Below are 19,007 nucleotides of genomic sequence, written 5' to 3'. Positions count from 1 at the left end.
CTGGTAGAACAAGAAAGAACAAGTCCCATATGCAACCCCAACTCCACCATACAAAGGTAAAATAGATCATCCTGATACAGGCTTTAATTAAGAGAACCAATCTACCCTGAGGAGAGTTCGAGGACTTTAAAGACATTCCTCAAGCGAAAAAGTTTCTGATTGCAGCCCTACACATTCAGCTTAGCTGCAAAATGTCACCAGCAAAACTGTTTGGAGAAGTTACACAGCAGTAAGTGCTGCAAGAACTGAAACCTTGACAATTATCATGGAATGATAACCATCACAGGACGGTTTGGGCTGGGAGGGAGAGAGACCACCTTGCTCCACTCCCCCTGCCATGGTCAGGGACAGCTCCCACTGTCCCAGGCTGCTCCCAGCCCCATCCAGCCTGGCCTGGGGCACTGCCAGGGATCCAGGGGCAGCCACAGCTGCTCTGGGCACCCTGGGCCAGGGCCTGCCCACCCTCCCAGCCAGCAATTCCTCATTCCCAATGTGCCAGAATCTGTGCCTGCCCTCTGGCAGTGGAAGGTATTTCCCCTTGTCCTGTCACTCCATGCTCTTGTAAAAAGTACTTTTCTACTTTGTGGGATCCCATCAGGAGCAATGCATATAAGACATATAAGACAAAGTTTCCAATTTATGCATTAAACCCAACAGTAGTATTAATAGCAATGTAAACAGTACCTACGGAAATCTGTAGATCTTAATGTGCATCTTAGAGATGATTTCTGATGAGTCTCTTTGAAGCGAGTGGTTCTCCAAAAAGGAGCAAATTTAACAATTTACTATGAAGATACAGTTGCTAATACAGGCATTCAGTTTTGTGTTTGACTTCATAGTTAACTCCAGATTTAAGCACCCTTACCATATTTTAATGTTTCTTTCGAATGGGCTCTTATTCTTTTTATCCTATGTGATGTTAATTGAAATACAGAAACCCATATTTCTATCATGAAGAAGAATAAGATGGCAAAACATCACATCTTGCAAATGGCCAGAAAAACCCCACCAATTAGCAGTTAAAACCCAACAATTTTCTTAATGTTTTTCCTTCCCACCTCCCAAACTTTACTATATACAATACACTACAGCTGCAGGAAGTAATTAATCCGCCAGTACCCTCACCCCAGCATAATCCCTGACTATATTATCAAATATTTTCTTCATCCTTCATATTATGCTTAGCAGTAATAACTATACCACTGACTGCAGAAGTACATATACAACTATTAGCATGTTTCCTGTGAACCACCTGCTGTCACTCGAGAAAATCACTCAGTAATTACAGATTACACCAATCCTGGTGTCAGCTCTGGGCCCTCAGGACAACAGGGACACCGAGGGGCTGGAGTGTGTCCAGGGCAGGGAACGGAGCTGGGAAGGGGCTGGAGCCCCAGGAGAGGCTGAGGGAGCTGGGAAGGGGCTGAGCCTGGAGCAAAGGAGGCTCAGGGGGGCCCTTGTGGCTCTGCACAGCTCCTGACAGGAGGGGACAGCCGGGGGGAACAGGGACAGGAGCAGAGGGAACGGCCTCAGGCTGTGCTGCTGGAAGTTCAGGTTCAACAGTAGGGAAAATTTCTTTCATCAAAGGGCTGTCCAGCCCTGGCACAGCTGCCCAGAGCGGAGTCCCCACCCCTGGAGGGATCTAAAAGCCATGTGGATGTGGCACTTGGGGACTTGGGCCAGTGGTAAGCCCTGGCAGGCTGGGGGAATGACTCAATGACTTTCCAACCCAGACTTGAGAGGGCTTTTCCAAAGCAAATGGATCCTACAATTCTGTGGTCTTGCAGACCAACCTTCAGTGTCTAAGCAATTTTAATTGAGAAGGTACCAAAACAAGCTGAATATACACTGATCCCTGACTAAAGCTGTCAACTTCACAGAATCTGAATTCCTAAGTTCTCATGTGGTTCCTCACTGATCAGATCCTGTGGTTCAGCATCTCTGCTATGACACAGGAAAACCATCAATGCCTTGGAACTGTTCTCTCCCACTGAAAGTACCAATCTGAATAATTCTGACGCTATCTAAGAGAAAAAACTTCACACACAAGACTGTGTAATCCAAGTCCTCAATACAGAGACTGAATGGAGTTTCCATAGTTTCCATACTATCCAAGCAGAAGATTTTCCAGTCCTGATGATGCACAGGAAGTCAGTGGGAAAAGTCAGCGCTTCTCTCTACCCAGTAGCCAAAAGATTCTATATTCCTGCCCCTGGGGTGAAAACTGCTATTGAAATTTCTGTGGGAGGAATAAGAAAGCCAGAAGGGGTTCACAGAGCAGACATATCCATCATTACAATTCGGGGAATATCAAGGAGGCAAGGGAATGGTGTTACTGCCAAGGCCACACCCTGCCCCTGCTGCCACAGAGCAAGACTCCTGCTCTGCTCAAACACCAAAAATCGCGGCAAAGGGACAGTGGGATGGGTAAGACAATAGAAAAGCACCACAAAACAGAAAAAAACCCCTCTTGACAATATTAGGCATGTCTAAAAACAGTAATTACAAAAAAGGTAGATTTAACCTGTTGCTGTTCGTGTAGAAGGTTACAGTGTGCACACATGAAAGTTTATACCATGGTTCAGTAGTAAACAGCAGCAGTGCATGATACAAAATGTCAGGTCCCAGGTAGCAGACAGCTGACAAGAGGTTATGGCACAAGATTCCCAAATTCCTGTGAGCAGGAATAAGCTGCTTTACAGCCATCATCTCACACCAGGGCTGAACATAAATAATGGAAAATGCTTTTATTTCTTATGATACATTAAAAGATAGCAGCATGGTTGAAGAAGTAATTCTTTATGACACTACTCAGCACACGCGCTATATTCATTCTTTCAGTGGTGTTAAATATTTTGAAAATTAAAGGGAATAGCTTAACAAAGCTATGTGAAACCTATCAGAATAATCACACTATTGAGCTTTGAAGTGGTTTTCAGTATAAGGGAGATAAGTTCTTCCAAGATTAGAAAATATAAGAAAGTGGTTTTGTTTTCCTCTTACCTTTCCAATTCTTCAAAACTAGTCACTGCCAGTAAAAGTATCATTTATTATATTAACCTGGGCCCAAAAAACCTCCATGAACAAATTTCAAGAACTGCTCTCTTGAGCTGAATAAAATGGAAATTGTAAGGAGATGAGAAAGAGCTTTCTGAGGGCTGACAGCAAACAAACCAAATAAATGGGGATCTTCTAGATTAAATTTCTTTTTACTACATTCCATCTTATTTTTGAAATACATTTGGTCACAAAGACACTGCATCAGTTCTGATAAACACAGAAGTTGCTGACCACTGTGCTGCTAAATGTTCTGGAAGCACAGAGCAGCTGCAGCCTGAATGCCAAAAAAACAAACCTTTAACTGAGATGTGGAAAACCCAAAACTCACAGAAAATAATTGCAGAAGTCTATGTACAGAGGCACTTGTTCCAAAATGAACTATGAGCAACAGATGGTATTTTCTCAAATTTTGAGGCAAAATGCTCTTGATGGAAATATGTAAAAACTGCATTATCCAACTAAATAAAATTTCCTGAAATATTTATGAAGCCTTGTCTATTTTGGGACCAAAGTTAATTTTGTATAGCCTGGTTCATAAAGCTCAGCAGTGACAGACAGGGACAAGATGAGAGATTACTGCTGAAAGACAGGGAAGCACCTGGGTTTGTTGTATATCCATCCCAGAGTCCCTCAACTCTTCCTCACCAAAATCCTGTTTGCGACTATAACTGGTTACCTATAATTTACACTGCTTTCTAACAAACTTTAATTAACTTACCACACGTTAAGATGGCTAATGTACTGCAGAAAAATAATTTTACGTATCAGAAAAATTCCACAAAGTTTTTTCCCATGGGAATGTAACATGACTCTTCCTATTGACTCAATTTATCAAAATCTAGAAGATTAGTACTGGAATGGGAAAACTTGTCATTATTTGTTCAGATAACTTTTTTTGGCTGCATTGAGTAAGCATCTTATTTCTCTGTGAGGGCCACAAATTATCTGCTGGTGAGTAGATGAAAGACCTGCCTTTGGGAACTGCAACATCCATTTTCTCCACAGTTTATCTGGGGAGAACAGATATACTTCAGATAATGAGTCCTATTGCAGTGCATAAAGCAAATTGAACCTGCAATGTTACAATACATCTTATTTTCTCTAGAACAGGACGGCTGTTTTTCGTTATTAGCCAACATTATCTTTGAGGTCAAGGGTTTGGGTTAACACACACACAAATGCTGGAGTGGAACAGGCTCTGTACACACCGTGCCAGCTTGATAGCAACACAAAAAAATGCATTGGAACACAATGTCTTTGGAGAATGTGTTGTTCAGTAGTGGGCCACAGCTCACCCAGATTGGGCTCCAGCCTGAGTATGAGCAAGAGCAGCTCTGGAAGAGCTCCACCACATTCCAGTAACATATCTGAAGGGCAAATGGGGAAAAAAAAAAAAAAAAAAGGTATCTTACGTGTCTCAACTTTGTTTCAGAGAAGTGAAGGCAATCAGACATCTCCCAAAAGTGCTGGGGATAACAAATACAGGAGGATTAAACCAGGGCAATGTATTAGAGGCTTGTCTCCCCAGAGCCTTCTCTTCCCCAGGCTGAACACCCCTAGTTCTCTAACTCTAACTCGGAGACTGTTAAGAATTGCTACTTTTTGTGCAAAGTCTGGGTTATTGTTTCTATAATTAACCAAATCTGTGGAAGAATTCCAATTTATAAAAGCTGACTTAGCATATGAAATATGCAATGTATTCCACTAATTCACTTAGTTCCCGATCAACAAAGAAATGAGAAAATTAGGAGAAATAGCTGATTACATGAAAGGGAATTAAAAGTTTATCTTTTCAATTAGACCTGTGAAAAACATTAGGTTGCCCATACAATTCAATAAAAATGAGTAACAGACTTATAAATTTCTGTTTCTTCTAAATACATTCTCTAAATTTTCTGAGAGGTTTTTCAGGAAGGTATTTCACAGAGAACAAGAATCCACTCTTGTCAGTGGAGATAAACAAAATGTAAATTCTCCCTTCTACATTTCTTTAAATCTGTTTTCAGGCCAGGTGATGAGGAAATCAGTTTTCAGTAAGTGGCTTATTTTGCTCCATGTGATACTTCATATGAGCAGCAGAGAGGAGCCTACCCTTTTTCAAATTCCAATTTTGGTTTTGGATTTCTGTCTATATTAATAATTTTTCGTATCCAAGCCTTTTTCTTATTCACTTCATACCAAGACTGTCTTTTAATATGGTTGACTCATTCCCTTTAAAACACTCTCCTTGCCTTCATCCCATCATTCAGTCTCCTGGCCACCCACACTGCCAATCAGCAGCAGTTGTGTAACATTATAGGTAATATTAACAACAGCCACCAGTGGGAGAATTGCCCTCGGCATGACACTGTGAAATGCTGCTCAGGGGGCACAAGACCTCTCTGAGAAGATAAACTGTAAACTGATGAGATTAACTTGCTACAGTAACATGGACACAACATGTAATAAATGTGGCTCTGCAGAGGTTGAAAATGGTCCTGTTTCAACATTTTATAGAATTTACAGAACTGTTTAGGTTGGAAAAGCCCACAGAGATGGAGTCCAACCATTCACCCAGCACTGCCAAGTCCACCACTGACCCATGTCCCAAAGTGCCACATCCACATGGCTTCTAAATCCCTCCAAGGATGGGGACTCAGCACTGCCCTGGCCAGCTGTGCCAGGGCTGGAGAAGCCTTTCCATGAAGAATTTTCCCCAATATCCAACTGAGCCTGCCCTGGCCCAGCCTGAGGCCGTTCCCTCTGCTCCTGTCCCTGTTCCCCCCGGCTGTCCCCTCCTGTCAGGAGCTGTGCAGAGCCACAAGGGCCCCCCTGAGCCTCCTTTGCTCCAGGCTCAGCCCCTGCCCAGCTCCCTCAGCCTCTCCTGGGGCTCCAGCCCCTTCCCAGCTCCGTTCCCTGCCCTGGACACGCTCCAGCCCCTCGGTGTCTCTCCTGTGCTGAGGGCCCAGAGCTGTTCCCAGCACTGGAGATGTGGACGTTTCAGTTCAGACAGATTTGAGCAGCATCTCCACAGGTGAATAACTTCTTCCATTATTTTATCCAACGTGAAGCACACTATCTTCCTCTTATAGCATGTTTCTCAAAATCACTGGGTCTTGGTTCACCCTAATTTCTATTATTTTCTTTGTCTTTCCAGTGTCAAATCACAGATATCTGCAATGAAGGAGTCTAAAGATCTATGTTTGGTTACTTTTTAAATAACTTCTTAGTACCCTTCGGTAGTAATGGATGGCTTTTTTTAAAACAACTAAAAACATACAAAAATGTCACTGGTTAGTCTGTAAATGTCCCCGTAAAATATGAAGAGGAGAAATTGGAAATGGAAGGTACAACATGTTCCGCCAATATCTCATAGAGAAAAAGCAGCACACAGAAATTCCAATTCCAGTTAGATATTTAGTACCAAACAGCCTAAAAGGTTTGGTACATACTTTCTTCCTCGTCCATTTCCTCTACTTTATATGGCTGCATGTTTAAAAAAACAATTACTGGGATGTTTATAACATATGGTCACATACTTATGGTTTTTAAGCACTACATTTTTCAATCAAAACCTTGCGTTAGGAACACCAGAAAATTGTTTTAATGCATTGTTGAAATAGATTGCTGTTATAAAAATAAATCCTACTCTTTGGAGAGCTACTGCATTAGTTTGTTCTGTTTGTCTGTGGACGTCTGACCAAGATGAACCATCCAGGTGAATAATTGGTTTCTGAGAAACCCTGAACAACCCACTCATGTGAAAGAGGCAGCAGGAAAAGCATCTAATGACCAAATCAGCAAAGAAGGGTGCTTTGGGGATCAGTACTGCTCCTTTTTTCATCCAAACACTTCAATACTTGCCATTAGTGTGAATAAAACAAATGTTGGTTTACATGGCAGTAATAAACAGTTTTATAGAGAGGCCTATGAGGGCTTTATCTTAATAATGTATCACATTTTCTATCTACAGCTACACCTAAGGCCCTTCTAAAACCAGCATTGCCAGGCTTCCAGTTCCCTCAAACGCAACCCAATTAGCTGTGCAGGAAAAAAAATCAGCATACAAAGTTCTCCTGCTTAACTTAAGGAGGTGCAAAGGAAACCCCAAGATCTCATCCTTTTATAAGACAATCTCTTACAATTTCTTCAGTTTAATCATCTCTTTTAAGAACACTCATTTAAGCAGTCTTCTCAAAAAACATGGGGTTTGAGTGCAGATTTTGAACAAATGCCATAATTTATACCCTTTACTGCAAAATAATGACAATGTCCTAAAGTTCTACAACTATTTTAAAGAAGAAAAAGTAAAAAAATATTATCATGTTTGGTTTATTTCAAATGTTTCTAACAAGCAAAACAAGGGGTTTTGAAATTTAGCAGGTGTTCTTCCATTTATTTGTTTTCCTTTCACATAAATCTGAAGAATGAAAGATTTTAAATCAGATAATTATAAGATGCTACTGCCATAGTAAATGTTCTTTCAAACCAAATGAATTTTCATCCCTATTTGCCAAAATAATGAGAATTTCTAAGTGAAATAAAGCTTAAAACCATCTATGTAACACAAATACCAGACACCAATGGCACTTTTGTGGAAGTCTTGGGTGATGAAAGACCAACATCCTATTGAAGAACATCATCTTGATGTTCTTCAATGTATTTAATGTAAAAATCTTTCAATCACAAGAAATGTATTTGTAAAGACATAATAATGCAAAAGCCAGCTGCAAATAACTATTAGTACTTCATAGTAATGTACAGAAGTTTTAAGAGACTAAACTTCACCAACATCTTTTTTCACAGGATTTTAGGATAGTTCTTCTGTTTAAGGATAATTTATGCAGCATTTTCTTATGAAAGTTTCAATTCATTTAAAGGAAAGAACTGATTAAGAATTCAGACAGAACTGCAGAATTCAGCTATTACTCAATAGAAAAGCCTGCTTTAGATTTGGGTTAGATTGGTTATTTCAGTCTATTCTAAAATAGCTATTTTTTGGTGATATAAAAATAGGCAGATTAGGTAGGAGTAATATTCTATAAAATATAATTCATCTGAAGGAGGGTATGACTAATATTTAGAAAAAGTATTTTTAGGTCCTCTTCTCAATACTGGAGACAGGCAAACCCAAGAAGAACCTGATATTGAAAATGTTACTTCATCAGCCATCAAGTTAGAGTAATCAAAAAGAAGGTATTATACTGCAAAAAAAGGTGACTCTCCTATTAAGTGCAACTTGAACAGCTAGAATCCACATACTATTCAAAACCCACCCAATACTACATTGCTTTAGCATATGCTTTCATTAAACAACACCCTAATAAAAATTCTCTTGTATAATCACATTTTAAGTTTATTTCTCTAGACAACATGAGATACTAAAAATTCACACACAAAAATCAAGATTTTTGGACTACTAATGATGCGTGACTAAGGCATAAAAAAAAAATCTTACTGGGTTTCCTGATGCCATTTTGAAATGGAAGAAAATAGAGACAATAAAAACACTGAAGAGATCTAGGCAGTGCTTTGGGTGGTAAGTAGGTGGTTTCTGAATTTTAAAGAAAGATTATGACAAAAAAAACCCAAGACAACAAAACAAAACTACCTTAGTTTTTTTTCCTCACTCCAGTATTTGACAAATATGGGCATATCTCAGGCAGCAGTCTTGATTTAATTTGGCAAAAGTTTCCCATTCTGCCAATAGTGTAGCCAAGTTCTACATATTTTGTGAGTTCTTAGCAGTTACCACCGAGCAGTACTTTACAGACTACCAGCTGAACAACGTTAATTACATCACACTAACTCTATTACAGCCGACCAGTTTATTTGGAAATAGGTTTAATTTCATTTCTGCATCATTTCTGGAGTCATCAGATGATTGTGGGGAAGACTTCCCACTTCTTCGTGATAGCACTCGTCTATAGGAGAACACTTCTATGTGATGGCAGAGCTCTGCATTAAACTGCTCTTTAGATAATTAAAAAAATCAGAATCAGAGCTGCAGGATACCTCATGTAATATTAGATATGCAAGCACAGAACATTTTATAGGACCTGATGAACCTAGAGGTCTTTTCCACTCCAAATGGCTCTATGATTCATAAAATCATATTATGCCAGAATGATTTGGGCTGGAAAGGCTTACAGATCATCTCCTTCTAATCCCTTAAACATCACAATATTTATTTAAAGGCCAAATAGTTCACATCATTAGTGAATAAAACACTTGCTTTTTTCATACTGGGTGAAAAATTAACTTCTCTGCACGTAACTGAATCTAGAACATAAATAGATTCTAGATCTGTTTAAAGGACACCAAACACTGCAGTTCATGCACCTGATTTTACCTACTCTTTAGCAATTTCAAGTTTCTAAGATAAATATGGAGCTCTTAATTATAACAGGTAATTTTCTCTTAGGAAGTAAATGATGCAGGGGAACCTTTTTACATCTCTTGATGTACATGGGAGAGACTGGGTTGGTTGTCTCTTGGGGAAACTCAAATGAAGGACAATTTATGAAGTACTTGGAGGTTTGAATATAATCAAATGTAATAACAAGATATAAGCTCCCACCCCCCCAAATTTCTTTTTTGTTGAAACCACTTTTGTAATACTGCTTTTTAATAACCCCCATAATGGCCGAATTAGAGGGACCCCAACTGAAGTCATTCATCCCACATAAAACAAACATTGCTTTTTCTTCTTAGCTTTGTTTTACAAGCTACATTACTTCCAGATGACGCTCGAGGGGCCTAGGAGTTTCAAGAGTTAGATGGTTAAACAGACAGCTGCTTTCTATTTACCATATAAATCAGGAAAAAATCAAAGAAGAATCTAAATATTGGAATTCATTTAGCCCATTATGGAGCACAAACTGAGGGGGAAAAGAAAATAATACAGAAATCTCATCATCCAGATGCAAAGTTTAATTCTGGTTATCAAGATGAGAGAAAAACTCATCAACATTTGCAGAATTCCAGCCCTCCATGAAAGCCAGCTTTGCAGAGTGGGTAAATTTACTGGATTGGGAAGGAGTCATGAGAAGTCAGCTCTGATTGGGAAGTCTCCAGCACTACCAGGCTTTGCTACTGCAGACTTTATGTATATAACTACACATCAAAACATATATTTTTATACATATACATGCACACACAAAGCTCACTACATTTGTATTTTTTACATTTTTCCCTTTGAGTTGCCAACATGCTTTCATTCTATGCTAAATAACCCAAAATCCAACAGATTTTGGACAGAGGATTAAAGAATGGCTCTCCATATATTGATTAATGTGTCTATTAATATGAAAAGTTTGATATTACTCTATAAGGTTTTTATCCCAAATTTCATCCACCACTGACGTGCTGTTTAAATTACAATGCTGTGTACTAAATAATTGAATATATTGCCACTAAGTGGGATTATTTTTACAATTTTTCCTAACACATTTAAGCTTCATCTGGCTAGAACAAATTTTTTTTAAACCCAAAATTCAGGAGGTAAAACTCAAGTGATGATGTCTGCCAAACTACTTGAATCTAATACTGTATCTACATTTAATTTTTAATTTCCTCAATTTTTCTATTTAGGAAACTGTTTTTTCTCATATTAGCAAGAAAATGACATGAAGTTGCCAAAAATAAAAATTTGCTCTCTTCTTCTCCATAGAAAGAGTTAAGGAGAATCTCTCGTTACCAGCTGTAGTTTAAAAAGCAGGGGAAGCACTCAAAAATCATAAAGAATACTATGAAATCCTTGAAAAGAAATTTTTGGTGTAGATGGTAGCTCCAACAACACATCTGACGTGTTACTTCCCAAGAGAAGTTAACATGTCTCTATTTATGCTGTTAAGTACCTCTGATTTGATAAATTACATTAGGCTGTAATGAAATTACTAAGAAAATCATTGATATCTTTACTTAAGTAATATGTCTTGATTTGAACTGAAAGAAGCAAAATTCTCAATTATTTTATTACCAGTTTTCTTGTTTGCTAAAAATATGGGAAAACATGCTTTCATTGAATGCAAGAAAGTAAGAAACATAAACTTAAGTGGATTCTTCCCATTTCTATTTGGATTATATGTAGTATTTCAAAACAGGTCAATGCTGCAATAAAAACAATGAATAACAGTCTAACAAAGGATTGTATCCAACAACGAAAAATAGTCTTAACAAAGGATTGTGTCTTTGAGGCAATAATGACAGGGGTTGGTTGTCTCTGTCCTGCTGCCTTCTCCATTGTGCTCCTGAATCCACCGCGCTGACAAGAGTTTATCAGGAAAGGACACTGGTCCAGCCTCAATAAATGAAACAAGTTGCTCATTTCTTTTTTAAAAACCAGAAAAACCCCAGCAAGAACAATATCGGGGCCAATGGGGGTCAGTTCCTTACTTCAGTTCCCTGCTCTGCTGTTACTCCACAACCTGATGGCAAACTGCAGCAGATAACTCACAAAAAGAACATTAATAAGCATGTAAAGGTAGAACTCAGCATATTCTTACCACCATCAGTGAGTATAAGCTTAGGGACTGTGTATTGGGTCAAAAACTTACTAGAATATAAAGAGTACTACGGTTCAAACACACAGAATTTAAGACAATATCTTAAACAGCACCTAGAATACTTTTATGTGATTTAACCCTTGGATTCGGGTTCATGCAAATTCCCATTTGGATTACAGAGCACAGTAAGAAAATGAATAATTTCTAAATTAAAGTGAATGAAAAAATGGTGAAAAAGGCATTTTTAAAATACTATTTGGTCCAAACACAACCTGGCAAGAGAACTGTTTATTAGGCAAACCTCCACCTCTCAACAAACAAACAAACCTGTGCAGAGCAGGCAATATTGGAATCACCCTTTTCCTTAGCTCCATACTGAGATACAGAAGTAGAATATGCTGAAGTGATGAAATCTGGCCCCAAATTTTTTTAGTCAACTGCCTATGTTTCAGGCTGAGCTGTAACATGAGCAATTTGAAGAGGAAAAAAAAGGACCAGAAAGCCATGCCTTAACAGTTTACCTTGTTGTTTCAAAATACAGGCCATGAACTTAATTTACTGTCCCCTACACCAATCTTTTCAAGGGCTCTCTTTCCCCCCTCCATCCCTACATCATACCAACAGTAAAAAGAAAAAAATCAGTGGAGTATCTAAGCCTCTTGGCTGTACTCCAGGGAGCTTTCCCAGCTCTATCAGCTGCATTGTTCAGCTCTTTCTGAATGTAAGGGGACAACTTCATACAGAAAGCCTTTCTCCCTGGGCCTTTCCTTAACCGCAGTATTGTTTACATCCAGCAAGTTAAAAAGTTCAAAACCTATAAAATATTTTTCAAGTATTATTTTTTTTTAAGCAAGTATTCTTACACATCTTAAAATATAGTTCTTCATATATACGTTACCACATGCCTATGTGTGCCTATGTGTTTTGCAGATGTGTATCATGCTGTTTCCCTATTTAAGTCATTAAACTATTATAACAAATTATCTTTTTAGATATTTTTATATTTAATGCTAGAGTAATAGGATATGCAAAGTCTCAGGCAGGCATATTATGGATCATGCATTAGCCCTGAAAATAAAACAGCCGATACATTTTCATGCTCAAAAATCCCAAGCAAATGGTAAATCAACTTTTCTTTCCTGCACACAGTACTGCAGTGAGGGTTCAAATGAGTACAGACCAAAGATACTTCAGCAGCACAAAGATATTATTCAAGTCCTCTCAAGACATTCTTCCACCCAAAGCAGAGATTTCCCAACAAGCTGTGTAATTAAATACAAAATTGTTGCCTACTTGTGGGCATTGGCTCAGCAAACTGAAGGGAACTCTAAGTATCCATGTACTCAGAACATACTAATTTACCCCATGACTCCAGTACTCCCTCAGAGGCTCACTGGGAATTGTTTTCAATCATTTTTAGGCATTTTAAGATTCTGTGGACACTAAAGCCCACTTCTTAAAAATGCCGTTCTCAATGGTGCCATTTAAATATTCTGAATTACAAATGGCTCGAAAAGCATGAGTTGACACTAAGTCTCTTCCCTCTGCATAGCTGTGGTTTTGCTCTGCCATTTCTAAGTGTAATTCTTGTTTTTTAGAGACGTTTCAGACATGACATCATTCATACAGGTTCCTGTATTTTGATGTTGATGGTTGCTCAGCTGCCACACTCTGAGGATTCTTTGCAGATTTAGGGATGTATGACTTGAATTCCGAAGCACCCATTACAACATTCATTTTGATACTCACATAATCAGGAAGTGGAGAGTCGTTTGAGCCCAAGGAACCTCTCAAGGACTGCGTGGCTTGCTCCAGCACTTTGTTGTGTTTTTTAGACAACAGAGAAAATAGACTGGGGGAAAAAGAAATTAAAATAACTTCATGAGAGTGTCCTGAAATAGTTAAGACTATGCAGAAAGGAAAGGTGTCTTATTATAGACACAAAATTTTTAGAATGTAATGCACAATTGTAATATTTATTTATTTATTTAGCATCTGGGTAAGTAACAGCAGAGTTTGAATCAGAAACATTCTATACAATATATGCTCTGAAGAACATTTTCCGTTCATTATTAAATTCTTAAAAGTCAAACTGTCACAGAAGGAATGGCATACATGCAATTGTAGTTCATAAATAGTTTGTGTTCACTAGAATGCAATTTTTAAGTGCAGCACCTCATGCAATACATTGTAATATATACTTAAGTACCTCATATATTATCCATTTTAATAACCTATTGCTTAGATAGGAGAAATCTGAGTAGATGATAAAAGCTTTGTGTATTTTGAGGCTGAGTTATTGCATTTTACTATTACCTATTATTTTCAAATTTATTTTAGCCTAAGTCAATTGAAAAAAGATTACCTTAGCTTTATAATCTGTTAAATCAGAGGTCCATACACATACAGAGAAATAAACATATTTTTCTTGCATTCTGGAAAAAAGCAGGGCAATGACACTCACAGAGGATGTGGTAACCTGATTTACAAGGAGAATGGTGGGAGTAGCAGCAGTGGGCAAAGACCATCAGGTAATGCTCAGCAGCAGCAAGGAGTCAGATGCTCCCCTAAAGGCCTGGATAGCCTAAACATGGCTATCAGTTCACAGATGAACCCATCCCCATACTGGAAGAGCTTCTAAGACCATTGAGTCCAACCATGCCCCCAGCACTGCCAAGGCCACCACTGACCCATGTCCCCAAGTGCCACATCCACTTTTAAAGAGTGGCTTTTAAGTTCCTCCAGAGATGGGGACTCCACCAGTGCTCTGGGCAGCCTGTGAAAGAACAACCTCTTCCATGGAGAATTTTTCCCTAACATCCATTCTAAACCTACTCCGGAGCAACCTGAGGCCATTTTCTCTTGTTAGGTGTCAGATGTTTTTAGGCTTTCTGCATTTAAAAGCATCATTTGGACTTCTTTACTTCTTTTTGGAGCATTACAGGACTCCTATCAGGTTTTCCAAGGATGACTGTGTGTGTTTTAGAGGGGAGAATGGCTAGCTTGTCATGAGCTCTTGTCATCCCATTGCTAGTCAAGAGCCTCAGGAAAAGGCTTTTCAACACTCCTCACAGCCACAAGGAATTAGCTACACTAACTCACAGCTATTAGTCAATACCATTAGAACATTCCAGGCTAAAAGGGGAAGAAGCAACACAGAAATTAAGATATATTGGTAGCTTTCCACCTTTTTCCCTCTCCCAAATTCTATTATTGCACTCACAGACTGAATTTTTTTTTCAGATCAATAACTGGATCTGCAAACTGGTCCTTGGTAGCAAACAGTAGCACTACTTCTGCAACCATGGGTATCTTTGAAGACTCAGATTTCAGAGATACTGTCATCAGCACCATCTAGTGCTGTGGAGACAAAATAATCATTTAAAACCAAGCTGGAGATGCTTATGGTGGGATGCAGCAAAAAAGCTGGAGATGTTTATGGTGGGATGCAGCAAAATCAGGTTAAATCTGGTGTCTGCTCCAGAAGATAGAGATAATTTCACAAAGAAGAAGAATTTGGAATAACACAGATTTCCAACTAGTAGATTCTTCTCCAAAACACATACAGCATTCTGGCTTTAAAAGAATTTTAAATATAAACAAGGAAAAGGGATCAAGATTTTGAAAGTGCATGTGTCCAACGTATATGAAGAGGAAAATGAACATACAGTGGTACTCTGCATGGAACCAGAATAGCAAAAAGTAAATTTATTTATTCCAATAGAAATTGGGAAAAAAGGGAAAAAGTAGAAAGGAAAATAATGGACAAATTATTTCCTTATATACTCCTTAAAGGGTTTTTTGTAATAATTACATGTATTATAAGTAGAGTTTGTGGCATAAGAAAGGTCTTGGTGGCTGATTTCTAGTTAAAGAGCAGCAGTGCAGAGGCTTTTGTTGTCTTTCCCCTTGCAAATTAATTGTTGTCTTCCCCCTTGCAAAGTTCTGCTTCCCAGCCACAAACTCATGTCCTTCACACCGAGCCGGGACAATTTTTTGTGGGACCAGTGCCCATAACACAGATATCCAGGTTAGAAAAACGCAACACAATTCTCTCCTCCATCCATAGGTAATCCTTCTCTAAGGACCATCCCTTAGATAAGCACAAGAGCAGGGATAATGGCAGGATTTTTCATACTAAATTTTTCATAATAAAAATGCAAACTCAAACACCCCCACAAAAACACTACAGCAAAACACAGGGAAAAAAAAAAAAAGAAATCAAGGCCAGATATTGTGATTAGGAATGTATTTGGAGCTTCCTAGGAAATACTGTTGCTCCCTAAATTGGCACAAAACTTCAATTCCAAGTCATTCACTTATTATTGTGCCTCTGTCTCTAGCTCTGAAAACCACCTTGATAAATATCAGACTAATTTTTAAAGTCTCAGCACAGGGTTAGTTGCAACCCTCAAAAGGCATTTCTATGAAGTTTAGCTCATAAATACCCTTCATCACCAACAAATGCTGCATTCTAGAAGAGTTGCTTTATTTTGCAGCAGCCATGTCTCCAGTGTATGTAAGGTTTTAAGCTTGATTTTGATTTTCAGGGCATGAATAATGCAATTTTTAAAAAGCAAAAATCCTTTACAACAAGGTTGTTCCCCTCCTCACAACAAGGTACAAGGCCCAGAAGTGGAAGCTGTGACCGTCTCCCAAATTTTCCTCATGTGTCTTCATCACACATCTATTTTTGCCCAACTAAAAGCCAAGCTGAGATCAAAAAGAAAAATATATGTACTTTGTGGCAGCGTGCACAGGCTGACAAGAATATGGATTTTTCTACTGGAATATTTGTCCTCTTTCATCCACTCTTCTCCATCAACTGTCAGGCACGCTATGGAGCCTGACAGCCCTTCAATCTCACCCATTATGGACTTTTCATAACAATAAAGAGCTATGTCCAGAACAATTAAATCATCTTGGTGTCCCTCATCTCAACTCCTCCCTCCCTCACAGAAGCACATCCAGGCCAATGCATAGTGAGCAAAACAGCAAGTTGGAATAAGAGCAAGATGAGGTAACAGCTGGCATCTGTTAGGAAGATTAGGACTCATCAGCTGGCATTATCAGGAGAAATTCCTGGCTGCGAGGGTGGTGACTCCCTGACACGGGGTGCCCAGAGAAGCTGTGTGCAGCTGGGAGTCTCCAAACCCCTGCAAGTGTCCCAGGCCTGGCTGGACAGGGCTTGGGGCAGCCTGGTCTGGTGGAAGGTGCCCCTGACCACACACAGTGTCATCTTTAAGGTCTCTGCAACCCACACCATTCTGGGATAATGTGATCTATTACAGACCATCAAATCGCAGCAGCGATGAGCTCAGCCAGCAAGGAAGACTAAAGGCTGAACAGTCTCAAGGTCCTGTGGTTGTTTGTTTTTAAGGAATTAAAAACAACACTGATTTCTTACCTCCCTTTACACAGCAGGTTTTAATTTAACTCAGGGCTGAACTTCAATAAATAAAAGAAATTAATACAGACTAAATAGAAATGGTTGCTAATACCAGTGAATTGATTAAGTGCTATTTGCACACACAATAAAATGCAAACCAGTAATATATGAACTTAACAGTTTCAAAAAGTCAACTCCACAAAGTGTGTAGATCCCAAAAGGAAAAAAAAAAGCCAATATGGAAACTCATTTAACAAGTGCCTCAAAAAGTCTAATTTACATCAGTTTGAAAAAGCTCATAAAGTACACTTTTCACATCAAAAAACCCCAATGTATAAAATGCAGCTTTTATAACTAAATTTGAAAAAAAGATGTGAGAACTAAAATTAAAAGTTGAAAGGAAATACGAAGTTAGAATTTGCCACAAAGTTTTCTGAAAGCTTTGAACAATGAGAAGAAAAGGTAGGAGTGTACTTTATTTTAATGAAGTGAATAGGATGCTCCAAAATAACAACATGCTCAGTTTGTACTGAGCATAATACTGGAACAGTGATTGTGAAACTCATTCCAAAGAGGATATCACCATCACTAAAAAATACACCTTGCTGATGGTCTTTCAATGAGACTGTAAGAAAAATAAAGCACAGTACCCCTGTTGTAACAGGCTTCTACAAATCATTTATATTACTTTGCTCCACGTGAGATTTTTTTAAATTAATACAGTTGAATAATAAAAAGTAACACTTCCAGAAGTGGAAGCTGTGACTGTCTCCCAAATTTTCCTCATGTGTCTTCATCACACATCTATTTTTGCCCAACTAAAGGCCAAGTTGAGATCAAAAAGAAAAATATATGTACTATGTGGTCACCGAGGACACTGGTGGTGTTTAAAAGCCATGTGAATGTGGCACTTGGGGACATGGGGCAGTGGTGGGCTGGGCAGCACTGGGGAGCAGGGCGGGACTCAAACTTAGATGTCCTTTCCAACCAAAACAATTCCGTGATTTTATATCCAGCAAAGTTGTGCTGTGCAGCAAGTGCCCCTGGCATCCTGCGTGAAAGATTTTGAAACAATTGTATGAAAATGTACAGGATCTAAACCAGAAAACATACTTCTCCATGAAATTCTTGAAAACTCATTTATTCAATTGATTTGAGAAGAGTGAATTGACCAAAAAACCAAAAATATGCAAAGGGAGAAAGGAAGTTTGCTTACACAGTACTCTACAAGATACCAGAATTTAAAAAAAAAAGTTATTAGTAACTTAACTATCATTACATGGGCACCCTTACAAAGGAGGTTGGAGCCCGGCTCAAGGTGCAATAAATTCCTATTTGCATTGTCAAAGCAATGGCAAAGAGGGAAGAAAAACCTGGGAGGAAAGAAGACAATCTCAATACCTAGGGTATGAGATGAGCTTAGACTGATGGGGTGATACAAAGAAAGAGATGGAAGCCTGAAAAAAAGTGGCACAGATAGAAACAAACTGATGACATCAGCAGAGGAAAGTCAGATTGTGTTATATGACAGCAAGACGGGGTAAGGATTGGATTTCTCACAATTCAAATCACTACTGAGCCTCTAAAGGTGAATTTTCATTTATGTGGGTATCTAGAAATATTCTGTATGTGCTGAGTAAAGAACTACTTGAGGACCAAAGCACCTCTCCACAGAATTTATTTGAAGTTCAGAAATTCAGATGTTCTGAATTTTTTCTGCTCACTCTCCTAGTTCAGAAGTGCTGCAAACAAACTGAACAGCACCCAAACACAAACCACTATCTGGTAATAGAAAAAAACCAGTTCCATGGATCAAAAAATTTGAGGATGAATGTTCTCAAACAATTCAGCAATACTCTATGCTGCTTTTTCTCACTCTTCCTATATACATGCCAAATGTACTATTGTTCTCTATTTTAAAGATTTAAGTATAAAGCCCTAAACATCAAAACCTTGCTACACTAAAAATACTCCTTTTAAACAAAAGGATTTTACAATGAGACAATCATATTAGAAAAAAGCTCTAGAAAGATTTTGTTTTCAAAACCTGACATCTAAAAGTTAAAACCATA

General features: G+C 38.6%; 1 protein-coding gene across 5 annotated transcripts in view; it reads right to left on the bottom strand.

Moving 5' to 3' along the window:
* The window catches only part of DYM (dymeclin), a 209,830-nt gene that overhangs the window by 52,651 nt on the left and 138,172 nt on the right, over nucleotides 1–19,007 (bottom strand). For all 5 annotated transcript variants that reach the window (XM_063179768.1, XM_063179771.1, XM_063179770.1 and 2 more), the window contains one exon: nucleotides 13,296–13,398. In XM_063179768.1, the coding sequence (XP_063035838.1) occupies nucleotides 13,296–13,398 (103 nt within the window). The remainder of the gene's footprint in view (nucleotides 1–13,295; nucleotides 13,399–19,007) is intronic.

This window comes from Melospiza melodia, chromosome Z, assembly GCF_035770615.1.
Source record: "Melospiza melodia melodia isolate bMelMel2 chromosome Z, bMelMel2.pri, whole genome shotgun sequence".
Classification (NCBI taxonomy): Eukaryota; Metazoa; Chordata; class Aves; order Passeriformes; family Passerellidae; genus Melospiza; species Melospiza melodia.
Note: the sequence above shows the minus strand (reverse complement) of the source record. Positions and strands in the feature narration are given on the sequence as shown.